The sequence below is a fragment of the Macrosteles quadrilineatus genome, unplaced genomic scaffold (genome assembly GCF_028750875.1).
Source record: "Macrosteles quadrilineatus isolate MER2022 unplaced genomic scaffold, UCM_ALF_1.0 Scaffold_2__2_contigs__length_208266976, whole genome shotgun sequence".
In the NCBI taxonomy this organism is placed as follows: Eukaryota; Metazoa; Arthropoda; class Insecta; order Hemiptera; family Cicadellidae; genus Macrosteles; species Macrosteles quadrilineatus.
This window is the reverse complement of record NW_026542595.1, coordinates 203108847-203125693: the sequence shown is the minus strand read 5'-3', so window position 1 is coordinate 203125693 and position 16847 is coordinate 203108847. Positions and strand designations below refer to the sequence as shown.

At 34.0% G+C, this 16847-nt stretch overlaps 1 protein-coding gene across 3 annotated transcripts; it reads right to left on the bottom strand.

Moving 5' to 3' along the window:
- Window positions 1-5851: 5851 nt before the first annotated feature.
- LOC128987128 (serine/threonine-protein phosphatase CPPED1-like) lies at window positions 5852-15053 on the bottom strand. 3 transcript variants are annotated; one of them, XM_054407845.1, is made up of 7 exons: window positions 14928-15053; window positions 13252-13343; window positions 12838-13047; window positions 10371-10509; window positions 8477-8597; window positions 7116-7284; window positions 5852-6443 (listed from the first exon to the last, which is right to left on the bottom strand). In XM_054407845.1, the coding sequence occupies exons 2-7, from the start codon at window positions 13301-13303 to the stop codon at window positions 6244-6246; spliced, it is 891 nt and encodes a 296-aa protein (XP_054263820.1). In that variant the 5' UTR covers window positions 13304-13343; window positions 14928-15053; the 3' UTR covers window positions 5852-6243. The 3 variants fall into 3 exon arrangements, with proteins under 3 accessions (XP_054263820.1, XP_054263822.1, XP_054263821.1); XM_054407847.1 differs by having other exon boundaries at window positions 14939-15050; XM_054407846.1 differs by having other exon boundaries at window positions 14842-15041.
- Between the last annotated feature and the right edge of the window lie 1794 nt (window positions 15054-16847).

Here is a 16847-nt window from a genome sequence, read left to right as displayed (position 1 = left end):
GTTTGGAACTCAAAATCATACATCACTGGTCCTCATTTAAAAGAATGGAAGAAACGTACAATATAATAATATTTTCATGCTATAAAGATTTTGAGGTTAACTGATTATAGCTTTTTAAAAAAAAAAAAAAAAAAACTAAAAAAAACCTCACTTTATTAAAAGGCCTATTGCCTAGTCAAATTTCCAGTTGTATTGAAATTTCACTCAAATATGTAGTCCTATATAGTAATAAAATTTTGTATTTATTTCATAAGGGACTAGCTGGCCCGACAGACGTCGTCCTGTCATATGTGGTTTTATGTCAAATGCTTGTTCATTTTCAAGATGAGCTCGTTCACATGGCTCAATCACGTCCTGGTCGAAGTTCGTTCGCTACGCTAACTCGCCTCCAGGTTGGAGTTTGTTCGCTACGTTCACTCACCTTTTCTTTGCAAATTAGCTGTTGTCATAAATTTAAAAAATAATAGTGCTGCACCCTGTTGGTAAACCTATTAACTTTTTAATGCTATTGAACATCACAGAATCAAATTGTTTAGTTGAACCAGCTGTTAAGATTATTTAATTACATTTAAATATGAGTACTCATAAGGTTTAACATGGGAAACTCCAGAGCCACTGGGGCGGAGCCCTTTTGACGGATCTGCACCAAACTTCACACAAACCATCCTTGAATAATGGCTGAAAGTTTCATTACAATCTGTCGAGCGGTTTCGGAGTCCATAAAGGACAAACAAACATAAATACATTGGATTTTATATGTATAGATAAATCCATCAGTATACATTCTGTTTAATGGTGTCAACTACAAACTAGAAAGACAAGGATCAAGATCAAAACAAGAAAAGCTAACAGTGAGAAAATTAAGATAAATGGAAAAACATTTATGTAAGTTTATGCCTCGTACCATCTGACCGAACGATTGAACAGTGCCTTGTACTACGCATGTTCATAGCAGAAGGTAAGCTGTGTAATTTTCTAGAAATTCTAGGAGTGAAGTGGGTGTTCAGGATTTGAATACCCAACATCTCTCTTTGGTGCTAATGCTAATATAATACAAGATATTTTAATTATGGAGTACAATTATTGTTAAGTTGTTATCCATTCAATTGGGTTTGAGGGAGGGACGTGTTAGGAAATACTAAGCTGGCTTGTTATAAATTAATGTTTCCAAATTCTTTTGGTAAGTGTAAATATATAATAATATAGGTTCTATGAAAGTCCAGGTATTGAACTGTTTCAGTTGTATAAGTTTCTAAGTTCTAGGTAATATATTTAACAATAATTTCATCACATAATTAATCCTTAAAGCTGATCAAAGATGTCTAGATTTGTGGGATTCCCTGATTAAAACGTATTAAGATACAGTAAACCTTTGATAGTTCGACACGGGTTGAGCTATTTTGTCAAGTGATATTTAAATGGTTACTATTGTGATGTAAGCTGACTTGAACATTAATTTGTCATTTATTGTTGACTTGAGACTTAACAAATGGACAGTGAAATTGTTAAGCTTTTTAGTATTTAATAAATTTGGGTGATTTCTATATTGTTCTTACTTTCCTCATTTATTCCCTATAGTTTGACATTTCGATAGTTTGATGACCCTTAAGTCCACAAAGTGTCAAACTATCGAGGCTCTGCTGTAATAGGGTTTAGCAGGTTACTCGACCTTGATGGCAAAGTTCCTGTCGTACACCACAGGTAGGAATAGAATTCCTCAAGGGAATAAATGGCTATTCCTACTACTGTTGGGCCAGTTGAAGCTTAGGTCACGGTGTTGAGGTCACAGAGATGGTAAGACTTAGAGGTGAGGAGTGTGACGATAACAGGACAAATTCACTAAAAGTGTCATTGATGCATGAAAAAATGATTTTATTAAAGTAATCAACTGGAATGGATAGCACAAAATATTGATATCAATAGGTACAAAGTATCTAGGCCTATACGTTTCACAAATTTCAATCTTTCTTAATGTTAACTTAACTATACCTCTTAAAACATACTCAATGTTGTTAATACAGTTCTCCACGACCTTTAGATACTATAGATACACAATTCCAAAAGTCTTTAACAAAAGGTGGTTTGGAAAAAAATACAACACTGTAAAATTGTATAACTAAAATGATTGCGGTACCGTATACACATGTAGTTTGTATTCAAACAAAAACATAATATTAAATCCCATGTATCTATTTAATTTGGTACTGCAATTGCTACTGTAAACCGTTCCTTGTAACAGTCTGCTTAGAAATTCATATCCCAACGAAAATATATGAATATCCAGTTTATACTAAAAACAAAGACTTAATTCAATTTTAATAAGTAATTTTGACATTAATAGTATTTTAATTTTCCTATTTGAGCAAAACCTGCTGAACACAGCAGATTGTTCCAAAACCTTGCCTCGTAGCATTCCTAGCTGGCAATCAAGCAATCAGAAACAATACTGGTGGTTAAATTGTATTTTTTGGTTATTCACAAATGTTCTTATTCCTTATTTAACTTATTCTATGTTTAGCCAATTTTTGTAGAAGATTAAAACAAAAACAGTAGATTGTTGTTTTTACTCAATATATTATTTTCTTTATTCAAACTCAACTTGATAGATTTTACCAAAATATGCTTGACCAAATATTTCACAAATGATGTTAAACTAAATCCTACATTATAAATTAGCCAGAAATACTCTCAGGATGATGTATGTGACCAGAATGATCAGATTTCCTAAAGGTTTCTGTATATTAATATACTTAACTCAACCTAACAAAATGAAAAGAGTATTGATGCAAGGCACTTGGAATTCAAAATCTAAAAAAAATATTAAAATATCACTATTTTAAGCACTCTTTGGTTTTTCATATGGTAAACCCACTTGGGAAGGGCTTGCATGCTTATTTAGATATAGGTACTAATAAACGGTATCAGCATTCTGACACATACTTTCTCCCATAAGCTTGTCAACAACCTTTATCATGTGTAAGCGGTGAGAGTAAATATACGGAAATGGGATTTGTACAATTTTCTTCAGAATTTAAAGGACTATAACATCTACTAAATTTTTTTCAAAATCGTTCGAGCCAATTTTGGAAAAATCTGATTTTCCGTTATTTTATGGGGTTTTTATGGGAAAATAACATAATTTACAATAACTTTTGAACCGTAATTTTTACAGAAATGGGATTTGTTTAATTTTCTTCAGAATATAAAGGACTATAACATACCAAATTTTTATCAAAATTGTTCAGGCCATTTTTGGGAAAATCCTATTTTTCTGTTATTTTATGGGGTTTTAAGGGAAAATCCCCATTAAAAATAAAAATTTCTAAAAAATTAAAAAAAACTATCACAATTGTAAGGACCATAACATACAATGTTAAATCAAAACCGGATTTTAGTTTAAAACCCTATTTTTCGTTATTTTATGGGGTTTTTATGGGAAAATAACATAATTTACCATAACTTTTGAACCGTAATTTTTACAGAAATGGGATTTGTACCATTTTGTTCAGAATTTAAAGGGCTACAACATACTAAATTTTTATCAAAATCGTTCGGGCCATTTTTGAGAAAATCAGATTTTTCCAGTTTTTTATGGGTTTTTATGGGAAAATCCCCATTAAAAATCAAAATTTCAAAAAAATGAAAAAAACGCCTGGAGATACCATGGATTAGACCAAATCCACCTACATACCAAATTTCATCGAAATCGGACCACAGGTGTAGTCTCTAGCTCTGTACACATCCAGACACACAGACACACACACACACACACACACACACACAGACATCACTTCGAAAACCACTTGTTTGGGTCCAGGGGGACCCAAAACGAATATATCCACTCAAAACTCAAACTCGAAAATTTTGACGAAAACAATACTTTCTCCATATACTATGGTATAGGGGGAGAAAGTAAAAAATAAAAGGCTAAGGCACTTTTGGGTCTGGTCAGCTAGCTTATCTCATGGTATACTCGAGTTTAGTCAACCTGATAGGCCTACAAGCTAAGTTATTTAGATTCAATTTAAAAGTACTTTGGAGACTAAAAACCAATTAACTCAGTTACTTATCAACATTTTCAACAATATTTTAATGTATATTAAATTTTAAAATAATTATATTTAAATTGTAAAAAAAAAATAAAGTTTGGTTAACAACTTGGTTTTAACAAATAGTTGGTCTAATTAACTTTATAATAGTTGGGTGGAAATAGCTTGAAAGCACTGGTTGTACTAACAAAAACCTATATACAGGAATTATAGCTCTAATTTCTGGGAAAAGCTAGCTAACCCCCATAATCTTAAACACTATTTCAGCCTTCGTAGCTATAATATAGATCACGAACCTTTTGTCGTCATAATCCACTATTGATTAATAGATGACTAGTTTTGGTGAGTTACAGAAGTATTTTCAAATCTGGAGTGATTGGAGTTTCAGTTCAATGTCTGAACGAAATATTTATTTTAATTTAATGATTAGGCCTATATCACTTTTGTTTGGATGTTATTTTTGCGATATGTGATTTTTTATAGTTAGATTTGAAAATGAGGCTATCATCATTGACTTTTGCGTAACTGAAGAAGACATTCCATTTATATGGACCATCTGTAGCCAATATTTTCTTCAATTAAAGCATAGTTTGGTTTGATTAAAAATTGGAATAAACAAAAATCAATTATTAACACACTACTACGTTTCCCAAACATTATGTTTGGGGAAAACAGACACAACTTTTTTATACAAATTTGGGGGAAAAAAATAAAGTCAATAAGTTGATGAATTATGCACTTAAAAATAAAATTACCCTATTCGCACGATATCACAACAATTTAGTATTTAGTTCTCATTGTGTAACACAAGCTTTTGGTTGCTGCTTTATTCAAATTAGCTGTTATCATAAATTCAAACAAAAAGTTAATACTGCTGCACCCTGTTGGTAAACCTTGCAACTTTATAATGCTATTGAACATCATAGAACCTACTTGTTTAATTGAAACAGCTGTTAAGAATCATTTATACATTTTATGTAAATCCCAAAGTACTCATGAATTTTTTAGAAAACTAAAAGTCACCCCCCCATAAACCATATACTTAAAATGTTTGTCATTACGAGAAACCTTGCGCAAAACTATCCATTATCTATATACTTATTTAATACGCAAGCAGGTTTTTTGTGACAACTACTCCTCCGAAACTACTGAACCGATTGACATGTTTTTGGTGTCATTGGAAAGAACGTAACATGAAGTTGTGCAGGAAACTTTCTTTTTTTGGAAATTAGTAGATAGTGAGGCCCTGGGGGCCCTTTAAAGTTTTGTATTTCTCCATAAGATTAACATGGGGGGAAAATGTTATGAAACTCCAGCTGTTGTCAGAAATTAAAAGTGGGAAGATGAACATTATGTTAATTGTAAACAGTCAATAAGTTTGCTTATTTAACAGTTTGCTACGAACATTTACTGACTTGGTTGAAATGAAATATTTACTATTTGAACTTGGATTGGCGTAAATATTACAATGGAAAAAGCGAGAGAGCCTGGATAAATTAATATAATCGGTTATGTACATCTTGAGTATTTCCATAATCTTTGAGTCGAATCTTTTAAAGTCATCAGAAATTAAGACTATGGTTTTAAAATAACGCCTGTAATACTTAGCAATTATTGCTCGAGTTCGAGCAACAGGGACACTAGTTTTATAAATTGCCCTTTAAGGCCGTAATTCCTTTCTAAAGGGAAATTTCCATATATCTAATGTTAAAAATACCTCAGCTGTATTTATTTGTTTGTTATTCTTTTAATTAATTATCTTATTAAAATCAGATGTGATTATTTGTTTGTATTACTAACTTAACCAACCAATAATTTTATTAATACTTGAAGTCAAACGGGGTGAAGCCTGTGGGTAACAGCCAGTTCCTTTCAAATTTGAAAAATCATAAGGTTAACATGTCAAACTCCAGTGCCACAGTTTTTTGTAAGGGAGTCCAAACCTAGTCCTGTTACTATTTAACTTCAGTCTTTTGTTAAACGCCATCATTAACGGTTATCCCAATAAAAAATTGCATTTTGGTTCAAAATTTAGCTTGGAGTCAAAGCAAGAACATGCGGTTTTGAAGTCGGCAATGACTTGAAATTAGTCATCTAATAATAGATAGTGGCGAAAAAAGGTACCTATCCTATACTAAAGTCATAACACTATCATCATCAACCATAAATGTTTGTCCAGTAGACACTTGGTTTGTTACAGACTGACTTCGGCTGGTAGGTCTGCCAGTGGGTAGTACTTGTGCTCCACCTTATCTCTGTACACCTTAACCACTCGTAGTCCGTGAGTGTCACTGCCCAGCTGATAGCCAGTAGCAGACGTCACAACACACTCCAGCTGTTTGTACTTGCCTCCTGCATTGTAGTGGAGGTGGCCACAGAACACGTACTTCACACCTGCAAGATTAACAACGCTGATTTTCATCCATAGGTTAAATAGTGATGGCTTATGTCCAAGTAGGAAGGTAAAAGTGTGAATGCTAAAGCTGAGATTGCAAGTCAAGATCAGATAAGGAATGAAAGGCAGCAGATAGGAAGTCTGGAGGCAGGGTGTTGACCCGCAGCAGCAAATCAGTAAGTTCTGACTGTAACTGTGTATCTTATTAATTTCAGGGTAACGCAAACTACTAGGTCAAATGAGCTAAAATTGTACACCAAGTCAGATTACGCCCATCAACTCGTAATTCTACTTAACATCTCAAAGACATGGTGGGTGACAAAAATGATTTTTTGCAAATGCTTATATATAAATCTGTAAGGCAAAACACAATTTTTACGCTGCCTACAGTTTGATAAGCTTATTAACGTTATTCTGTTACTAATCTAATTCATTCAAAGCCACAAAGCAGATTTAATAAAAACAAAGATAACTTTTTTCAACTAAGTGGTGTAATTGAACGTTGTTTTGTTACTATGAGGAACAATTGGTGTTTCAAGTCTTCATCCAAAGTGAATCTCTGTGTACAGTAAATTACATCTGCCAATCTCATTAAAAGACTAATGATGAAAACCCTTGTTCTATGTTACATCTTGCATCAAAAAACTTATCATAGGAATAACTGTCAATACCTGCAGCTAGTATTTTGTCCAGCATCCTTTTCCGGATGTCGTGGTCAATCTCAAAGTAGTTCCGCTCAGTTTTATCAGGGTCACTGGCAAACCAAGGGACGTGTTGAAACATTATACTCGGAATCTCTGATTGTTTGGCAACTGCCAGTTGGCGATCCAACCATTCATCCTGAAAAATGCATTTCAAAGTAAAAGAGACATCAATTGAAGAAATATTTCACAGTTTCATTGTAATTTGTTTTAAGGAGATGGATAACAAAAAAAAGTTACTAGAGGAAATTCAAAATGGAGAAATGGCAAAGGAGGCATTGGAGTGGAACCCTATTAGATGTCATGGATTTGAAAAAAAGGCAAAAACTTGTAGTCTTACATAAAAGCTACCAATCAAGTCAGTATAAAACGATCAGTTTTATGGTCCATGACAAGTAACAAGATTGAGTTAAGTATGTAAGAATTTTTTTTAAAATTCTTCATCCAATTATAAGAGCTGAAGATCACACAGATAAATCATGAGAGCAGCTAAAATTTAGGCTTCATTTTTCTAGAAATTTTTGAACTATTTTCTCAACTTCTTCAGGAATTTTCACAGTTTTCATGTTTGCAGCTTAGCTTTTGGACTTTTTCTTTATTATTTTAAAACATTTGTATACTTTTATTTCCTTGTAGCGATTAAATAAACATTTTAATATTTGGACAATGAAGTGACATTTCATTTTATACATATGGTCGGAGGAACAAAGTACCACCATAACAGAAAAGTTATTATGATAAGTTTAACTTAATTTTGATGATTTTACAAAACTGGATTCATAGTTCTATGAATCAAGTTTTGTAAAATCATCAAAATTAAGTTATAAACCCCCTAAGTTTATTCAATTACTGTCAATTTTACTGATATTTGGTGTACTGCCCCTTTAGGTTTATGCCACTATACGTATAGTGGCATAAACCTAAAGGGGCAGTACACCAAATATCAGTAAAATTGACGGTACGATTGAATAAACTTTGGGGGTTGCTAGCCAAGAGTTTAATGTCTTAATGCAAGAGAGACAGGTTCAATCCCAGCAAATCGAATATATTTGAGGGTTTTGAACAATTTTCTTTAAATTCTTTGTGACCTCCCATAAAAATGCCACTGACGTTAACACACACACCAAACTTTGACTATGTTTTAAGCCTTTAATACGTTTTCAATTACCGGTACTGCAGTTTAGATTTATGTTTATTTTTCAACACAGGAAAAAGGAATGTACACAAAATTATAATACATACTCGTAATTGGTCATGGAGTAACAATAAAGCATCAGAACCTTTTCAGTTATATTTTGTAGTTTATCCAAATGAATGAAATCGATTTTTACCTGCGCCTGGACGAGATCGGGAGTGTTTGTGGCGCCATGGTAGAACTGAGAGTTGATACAAATGAAGAACACACCTCCAGTATGGAATGAGAAGTAGTCATCACCATAGTTGGAAGTGTATCTGAAAAGATTCAGTAACCTTTAACTTAAAGACTTAATAAACTTATGTAAAGCTTTTAAACCAAATAAATTAACAGTTAACATTTAAAATGAACTTTTATAACTTTTTGCCTGTTTTGGGTTAACACTGGTTGTAAAAATCCTAATTGGGATAAGAGTTGCTTCATTTGACGCCTTGAAGTAGGCTACTGGCTATGTTAGTTGGATACTAGATTCTAAATTTACTTTGAGCAACCATTTCATAAAAAACAGAAACAGGAAGCAGACTGTTTTGTGACAGCTTTCTCCTGAAAATGTTTACTTTCTTTTGAAAAAAAACCATTGTGAACTATGTGAATGATCATCAGTTGTAGTGTGATTGTTAATGTTCTATGTAAAGTGTGTATTTAATACCTGGGTAGGGTAGCTGGGTGGTTGAAGTGCTCCCTTGGTAATCAGTTAATAGGTTGATGGTTCAATCCTGAGAAAAGTTAGAAAAGTTGACGGCAAAACTGAACCAAGCTGTCCTTCACCATAAGGTAAATAAATGGTGGTAAACAGTCCTGGATGTGAAAAGGTTGGTTTTAGTCTGTAAAGCCGTGTTTACCAGTAGAATAGGCAGGTTACGGGACAGGTAACTTGCCTCTAATGTATTTCAAGTTACCTGAGTCAAGTAACCTGCCCACAGAATGACCTCCTGTAAACAACTCCTAACTTAGGAGTCTTAACATAACCGCCGCCGTTAGTGTTGTTAAAGCTAGGCCTAGTCATGCATATTGTGTGATTTAAATGTAATCTATGTTTTGTAAATCTTTATGAACTTTGACGACCTTCAGAAGAAGCGACAATGTCCTTGGAAAAACCTGAGGATTGGCTCCATTGTAAGCCAAAACTAGTTGTAATGCAACAATTTGGATTATCACATTACAGGTATGTAATAGTAGTTTACACAACGATTGCGTAAAGGTAGTGTTAACGACACGAGTAGAAAATTTAAGGTAAGAGCCTTGGCGAGTGCCTTAAAAACTTCTATGAGTGTCGTTAACACTACGCGAGTTGCATACACTACTTTACCTCCAACGGTGTTTTCATTATTAAAATCACTACTCATAACTTATAAGAGAGGCTATGTTTTCGTTAATAACCTCTCATTGCCACTGACAGTGATGCGACAAAACATTGTATCAAACACTAGGCCTAATTGCACCAATCAATAATTAAATTGGCCTGAACAGCTGATTAGTTGAATTTTGAATCATTACAATTTTACTTCTCCTCTCTCAATCCTTGAACCTCATTGGTCCGTTACCCGCGTTGTTATGAGTAAAACTATGCTGTTATGAAAGTAAACAATGCTGTTATGAGATACTTTTCAATTCTAAGAACTTTACTGAAAAGGCTACTTAAAAAAACGGCCGTAGGTAAAACACTTTAACAATATAGGTTTTTTTTGAAAAAGGTAAGTAGGAACGCCATTCCCACACCTTCCCGCTCCACTGCACCACTGGTTTAACAGTAGCGAACCTCTAATCAGGCTTTGCCTTAGAGGCACTAAATTTCTTAAATTATTGTGGATTATGAATGAACTACATAAGAACATGAATTAACGTAAGTAAGTGTCAATTTTACAATCCAAGTGTATTTGACTAGTTTATACATTTTTATCTGCTATAAAAAAACTTAAGAAAAAAGTTTAAGAAATTATCTGCTTTGTCTTCCAGAAAGACATTCCATGTAGCTTTGACTCATTTTTGTAAAATGAATCATAGGATGGCTATTCATAGTACTGTCTTACTTGCGAACAGATTCGTAAGTTGGATTGTCTCCCACGTCATGATTTCCACAAACGCACACCAGAGGAATTGTAGGATCTAACTTGCTATACACTTTCTTGAAATCTGCGTCTTGCGCTGCCCTCACATCTGGTTCTTTATCTGCAAAAAAATATTCAAATAAAACACTTGTTACGGTATAGTCTTTAATAAGTTAAGGTATAGTAAAACCTCACTAACTCAACTCGGAGGCAATCGAGTTATCCAGAACATTGAAATTTGTAATGGGTTTTATTTAATACATAAATTCTTAACAGACTAATTTTTATATATAAATTCATATGAGTATTTTCACATATTGAGTAAACAATCTTCAAAGAAGTGTCGAATATTACATGTTGAATTTAAATGGAAACTAAATGTTCTGGAAAAATTGCTTATTATTATTGCCTGCACCTTATCAGCTGTTGACTGTCAAGTTACCGGTTGTAGAGTTAGTGAGATTTTTACTGTATTCCTGGAAAAATATAGATTTTTGTTGTGTCACTTAGTATATAAGGATGGTCGGATTTGAACTACATGTAGTACTAGTAGTTGGTGGAGGGTCAGGACCACTGCCAGCCATCTGCAAGTCGACCATAGTATCCATTGTAGCGATATGGCGCAGTGGACGGTCGAGCACTGCGTTTTTGCTGTGGAACATTGTTTTCAGAAACAGTGAATCTTTTATTACTATATAATGGCTGTTTTGACATTTTGGTGTTGCCCATAAGTGACTGATTCCTGATCGCAGATCATATCACATTGGGTGACTGCATTTCGGACAACAGAGTAGTCCATTTGAGGGGAGTCCGTCATGAGTGGTAAATCTACTGGACAGCAGTTACTCCACAAAACATAGAGACCGTAGTCAGTGCTTCGAAGTCCGCACCTTCTTTTTATGGTTTTTTTTAAATTTTTGTTTTTAAATTTTTATGGTTTTTTGGTTATGAGCAACTTTTTAACCTACAAGGTTATTTTTTGTAATGGGGCATTTGAAAGTGTCTATAAACGTAATTCAGTAAAATTTAAGTTATGTGTAAAATAATTTGCGTTATATTCTTTTCAAAACCGACAATCTTTTTGCACCACACTGTACATGGAAGTCAACATTAAAAATATTAAATAACCTATTGGAGATTCTTTGTCTATTTTAATGAACACATAAATTGTTTATCAAGAAGTGTTTTTATATAAGAATTTTATATAAGTAATCTTACTAACTTATTTATGGTTTTATCTTACTCAATGCCAGCTACAATAATTCACAATCAGTACTTAATTTGAAGGGTTTGATAATTTTACTGATATGAGTTATAATATATCTGTTTTTTTAGTTTTAAATAAATTTATACTCTAATTTTTTTTCTATTTATTTAGTCTCTAAATAAAAGCACTAAAAACCTATCAATTGAATAACGTTCTTCTGTAAAACTGAGAACCAAAATTGAACGATCACAGTTTTCTGAAACTGTAGAATAACTTGTTAAGTTAGTAATTGGTTCTAAAGCATTTAGCATTGTTGTTCATAATTTACCTGCCAGTTTTGATTACAGTGTCATACCTATACTGTATAATGGATATACACTACCAGTAGACATTAGAGACTGGTTCATTTTCTTGCAGGTCTTCTGTTTTTTCTTAGAATTTTTTTTGTTTTCTTTTGGATTTTTTTTCTTTCTTTTAAAATGGTACCTCTTACTTTTCATATCTTAATGTAACATATCAAGTAATTTAATTAGATTTTTTAAAATATAACTTTGAATATTTTTCATAAGTATATACTAGTAGGTATAATTAACTACCCTACTTATATTTTCAGCTAAGTTTTTAGGTATTGAATAGGATTAATGAAGACGGTAAGGACGAGTATAGCATAAAAACTTTTAAGGCTACAAACATGCAGTACCGGTACCTATGTAAAAAAAGTACTAGGCTGAGTATGTCATCAATTTATTAGAATAAATTGGTTGCTATCTAATTAATAAAATTTTGGCGCAACAACGAATACCGTTACCAGACAACTAATATGATGTTTCAGTACCTGAAAGCAGCTGAGAACGGACGTTAAATTGTTGAGCAAGGGTGCACTATTTGATATATAAAAAATTCAAGCTTTTTCAACTATTTAAAAGTCAACTAGTATTTAGTGAAATTTCTAATGAAAGAGCACTTAATACAAAGCTTTGAGGTCCGATATGCTTCTTGTACCAAGAATATGTGTTTCAGAACCAGAACTGCCTTTGGAAGTGTGTTAACCTTCATTACTACGGAGAACTTTACATTAAGTACAGATAAATTAAAATTTCCTAAGTTTATTGAGTATATGATGAATAGGGTAGGCATATTCATACTTTAACTGAAAAAGTTTTTTCATTGAAAGGCTAAACTTCCTGATGACATTCTAACAAAAGAACCAATTACGGTGTAAAATATTATTGAAATACTTACCATAATAGTCATGGCAAAGGTCTCCACATATAACATAAAACTTTGGTTTTGGTCTCATTTCATTGACCTTTTTCACAGCAAGTTCTGCAAGTTCGATTTCCTTTGCCCATTTTGGTTCTGTGGTTACTTCAGTGAAATCAGCAAACATTCCAAACTGAGTGTCCGCACCCTGGACGAAAAAGAAAGGCTCTTTCCATTCTTTGTTTGTCTCTGTAAAATAATGTTGGCAATACTGTACTTAGTGGAAGAAACAAAATGAAAATAATTTTAAAACACAAAGCCTAATTCTAGTTTAACACCCAAGCTTATCAGATAAAAATGACTTTGGTCTAAGCCAGGACTTGGGCCATGGCCTTGAAGAAACCAAGCCATGTGTAGCTGCCCTAGGGCGGATCTTTCCACATCTTTACTAACCTGAGGAAAAATCCGTATGAGTCCTGTTTACAGCTTTAACAACCCAAGACATGACGGCAGGAGTTTCAGCAGCTCCTTTGATTATCAGCAGACTGGAACAAAGAAACAATATAAGTCATGGGCCAGGTGACTAAAACTCAAACTCAACTCTTATTTAATTGAGTAAAACTGCAATTTAATAATTCAAGTGAGATCTCTTCTGGATCCAGATGCCATTTTGTCATTGGACTATCAATTAATTGGTGCTAACTTAGGCCTATATCATACAAGCGCTATTGCCACTGCGTTGATGCTGCTCCATCCCAGCAATGGGATTCTTATGGAGCTAGTCATACGGACGCTAATGCCATCGGCAAGAGTGCGTTAGCCGGAATCTGAGCACTGCCAACGTGGACGGTCGTGTTAGTGACGCGGCGCTAGTGATGGGGGGAGCCTGTCATGTGGAGCGCTAAAAGCGTCAGCGAGACCCATTTGCCACACGACTGCTGGCAGAACAACTGGAAGACATTTTTGGAGTGATCATCATATTTGACACAGAAAAATTTATTTATACAATTGAAAATTTTCCTCTGTAGGCACTAAGAAGTTTGTCAAGAGAATCTGACATTCCACAGTAACAAAAGAATATCTCTTCATACTTTTCCTCTGTTCCTGGAACATTAAATGAAACTGACCTGCTGACAAACGTACAGAAAGAGCCGGATGGGTTCCCCATCGTCTTGGATTCTTCTGATAATACTCTTTGTTCAAAATTCTTATACTACCTAACTGGATGGTGTCCATCTTAAAAATAAAATTAGTGCCGTGACTGCAAATGCGCCAGGAAGACACTCCATATGACAAGCACCCGGTGTTGGCAGGACGGGATCGACGCAACGCATTTGCCGTCACATATGACATGGGCGCTATCTTGACGGAATCTGCGTGACGGCAATAGCGCTCTTATGATATGAACCTTGCCTAGAACAATAGGTTGACATTATTTAGTAGGCCTACCTAACAAAACTAGGATTCACAATTTACCTTCTCCTTCAGAAAAAATTTCAAAATCCTAATGGAGTAGATCATGCATGATAAAAAAAATTAAGTTCAATTTTAATCATCTTGAAGGATTTCTGTTGGCTGAATGATTAACTTAGCAGATTTGAAAGAATGCAATCACTAAACTTTTTAGTTTGACAGATTAAATAATGGATTTGATAAATAGCTTGATTGGATGTTTTAATAGTGGTTGGCGTCTCAGAATTCGGTGCGAAAGGGGAAGGATCCCATTCCCAGTATATCCACACACATTCTGGACCAGTTTCCCAGATTTGATTTATACTCACAAAATGTCACTTTACTAGACTCGAGGACAAAAATGACCAGAAATTAAGCTAAGCCTATTATTAACGTTGTTTAAACCTCTCAATTTAAAACTTATTTAAAATAAATTATGGCAACTTTTCAAAGAAAACAGTACCCTTATTTAGGGCATATTCTCAAATAATAATATCCTACTTGCAAGTTGCAAAATCCTTCAACCTTAATTAATATGCCTAGCCAACAACTTTAATTTAAATGTAAACATTTTAAAATAAAGTAGCCTACCTAAGTTACTAAAGAACTAACTTCCTATGAAAAACCAGACATTAGGTTACATGTAAGTTAGGTTGAATAGCCTTAAATCGGCTTACCCTTTACTCACTGGTTCTGCAGTCAACTGATTACTGATTACATACACTTTAATCTTCCAACACAAGTACCGGCAACTGCAGTAGCAGTTTAGGTAACACAACACAAGTGTATCTTATCTTGTATCAACACAACACAACACAACCTGCTGAATCAACAACTAACAGACGACAGTAATTATTCATTCTAAATTAAATCATGTGATACCAGTGTTACCAGTGACAGCTGGTAGCGGAGCGGAATTTCCCTTCATCTGATCACATTTCCCGCGAACCAGCATTATCAGACTATGGGAACGGGTGTTTATGGGGGTTTTATGGGGGGGGGGGGCGAATAGGGGTTTCCCACTGTTGACCCTAAAAACAAAAAAAAATCACAATTTCTTTCTTAAAAAACTAATAATTTAGTGTAGTGAAGCGTTATTATGCGCCTAATGGTTACGGAGAAAATTCCAAAAAAATTGTAAATTTAAAGTTCTTACCTATGTTATTCTTATTGAGAATAAGTCAACTGTTGTAGTTTACTTGTTTAACATATTTTGATCGGATTTTGAAAATACATGCATTTCTTACTAAACTATTAAGATTTTACAACAAAAACACTTTTTCGCCCCCCCCCCTCTTCAGAAAACCTAAGTACTCTTTAAATTAATTCTATTTAAATAGGGAATAAATGTGATATTTTTAAGGTGGCATTTTAGTGTAAAATCCAATCAGGCAAATGGAAGTTCGCTTAGCCTGCAGGTTTGCTGCGTTGCGGGTATTAGTATGTTCTTAAATATCTTACAGCAACTTAACTTCACAGAGAAGTAGGATATATTATTTCTGCTATGTAGCTCATTATATTACAATAAATGGGATGGACAATAAATGATTTGATTTGATTTGACATAGAGCTTCGCCTCGTCTTGAAACTTTAGCTCGGGTCGTAAATAGTCTTTTTCCTACAGTTACCTAACAATGTACATGTTCTCTCACTGATTTGAGAAAGCAAAGTGGCCAATTCGCTCATCAGTGAGACAATGTTAACATTGTCTCACTCTAATTACTTTATCTCACTCCAGATTTGCAACGTGAAGGCACGAAATAGTGAGCGCGTAACATGCAGGCAACGTCGTATGCGCGCGAAATACGTTGGCAGCACTGGCTGTAAATCAGCTGGTCAGCTGTTGTACTGTTGTATTTGTCACTTCAGATTAAATGTTATATTAAAAGTTCACTTCTGTGTAAAAATCTATGTTATGTTTCTTCACCAATTTATTTGTTTTATGGTAACTGTAGGAAAAGTATAATGTGCAACTCGAGTTCAAAGTACTATTGCCTTACTCGAGAAACCATTCCTCACTCGCCTACGGCTCGTGAGTAAGGATTTCTCTCGAGTGAGTCAATTGCTCACTTTTCTCACTAGTTGCACAAATAACTATTTACGCCCTAGTGAGGAAAAGATACTATTTCTGTTATGAAAGAAACTTTTAGGCCTAAAGAATATCTTTTTGTAACTTATCCAATTCCCCCTCCCCCCCCCAAAAGTCCAAAACCCTTCCACGTAAGCAGATCAGGCTGGTTAGCCATATCAATCAAGTTAGGCCTAATAGGCCTACTAACAGAATTTACATTAGACGTAAAAATCAGAAACTTTTACGGATTTTGCACCGCTAAGAACGTCGAGGCCAGAACTGTAACTTTGGGTTTCAGGTTTTTAAAGAAATTTAATATTTTTTAAGTCCAGCAGCCGACGGTAACATTTTATAGTTATTTTCAGTGCAATATAATTTGGTTTAACCACAGACAAAAAGGGCCCTTGTTTGTGATTGAAATAACAAGTAGTGATTGTCATTGCAAAGATCATACTAAATTTAGCTTGTTCCTACCCTTGCAGATTTCCATTTTCATGAAATGTGTTATTAAACTAGTTATCCTAAA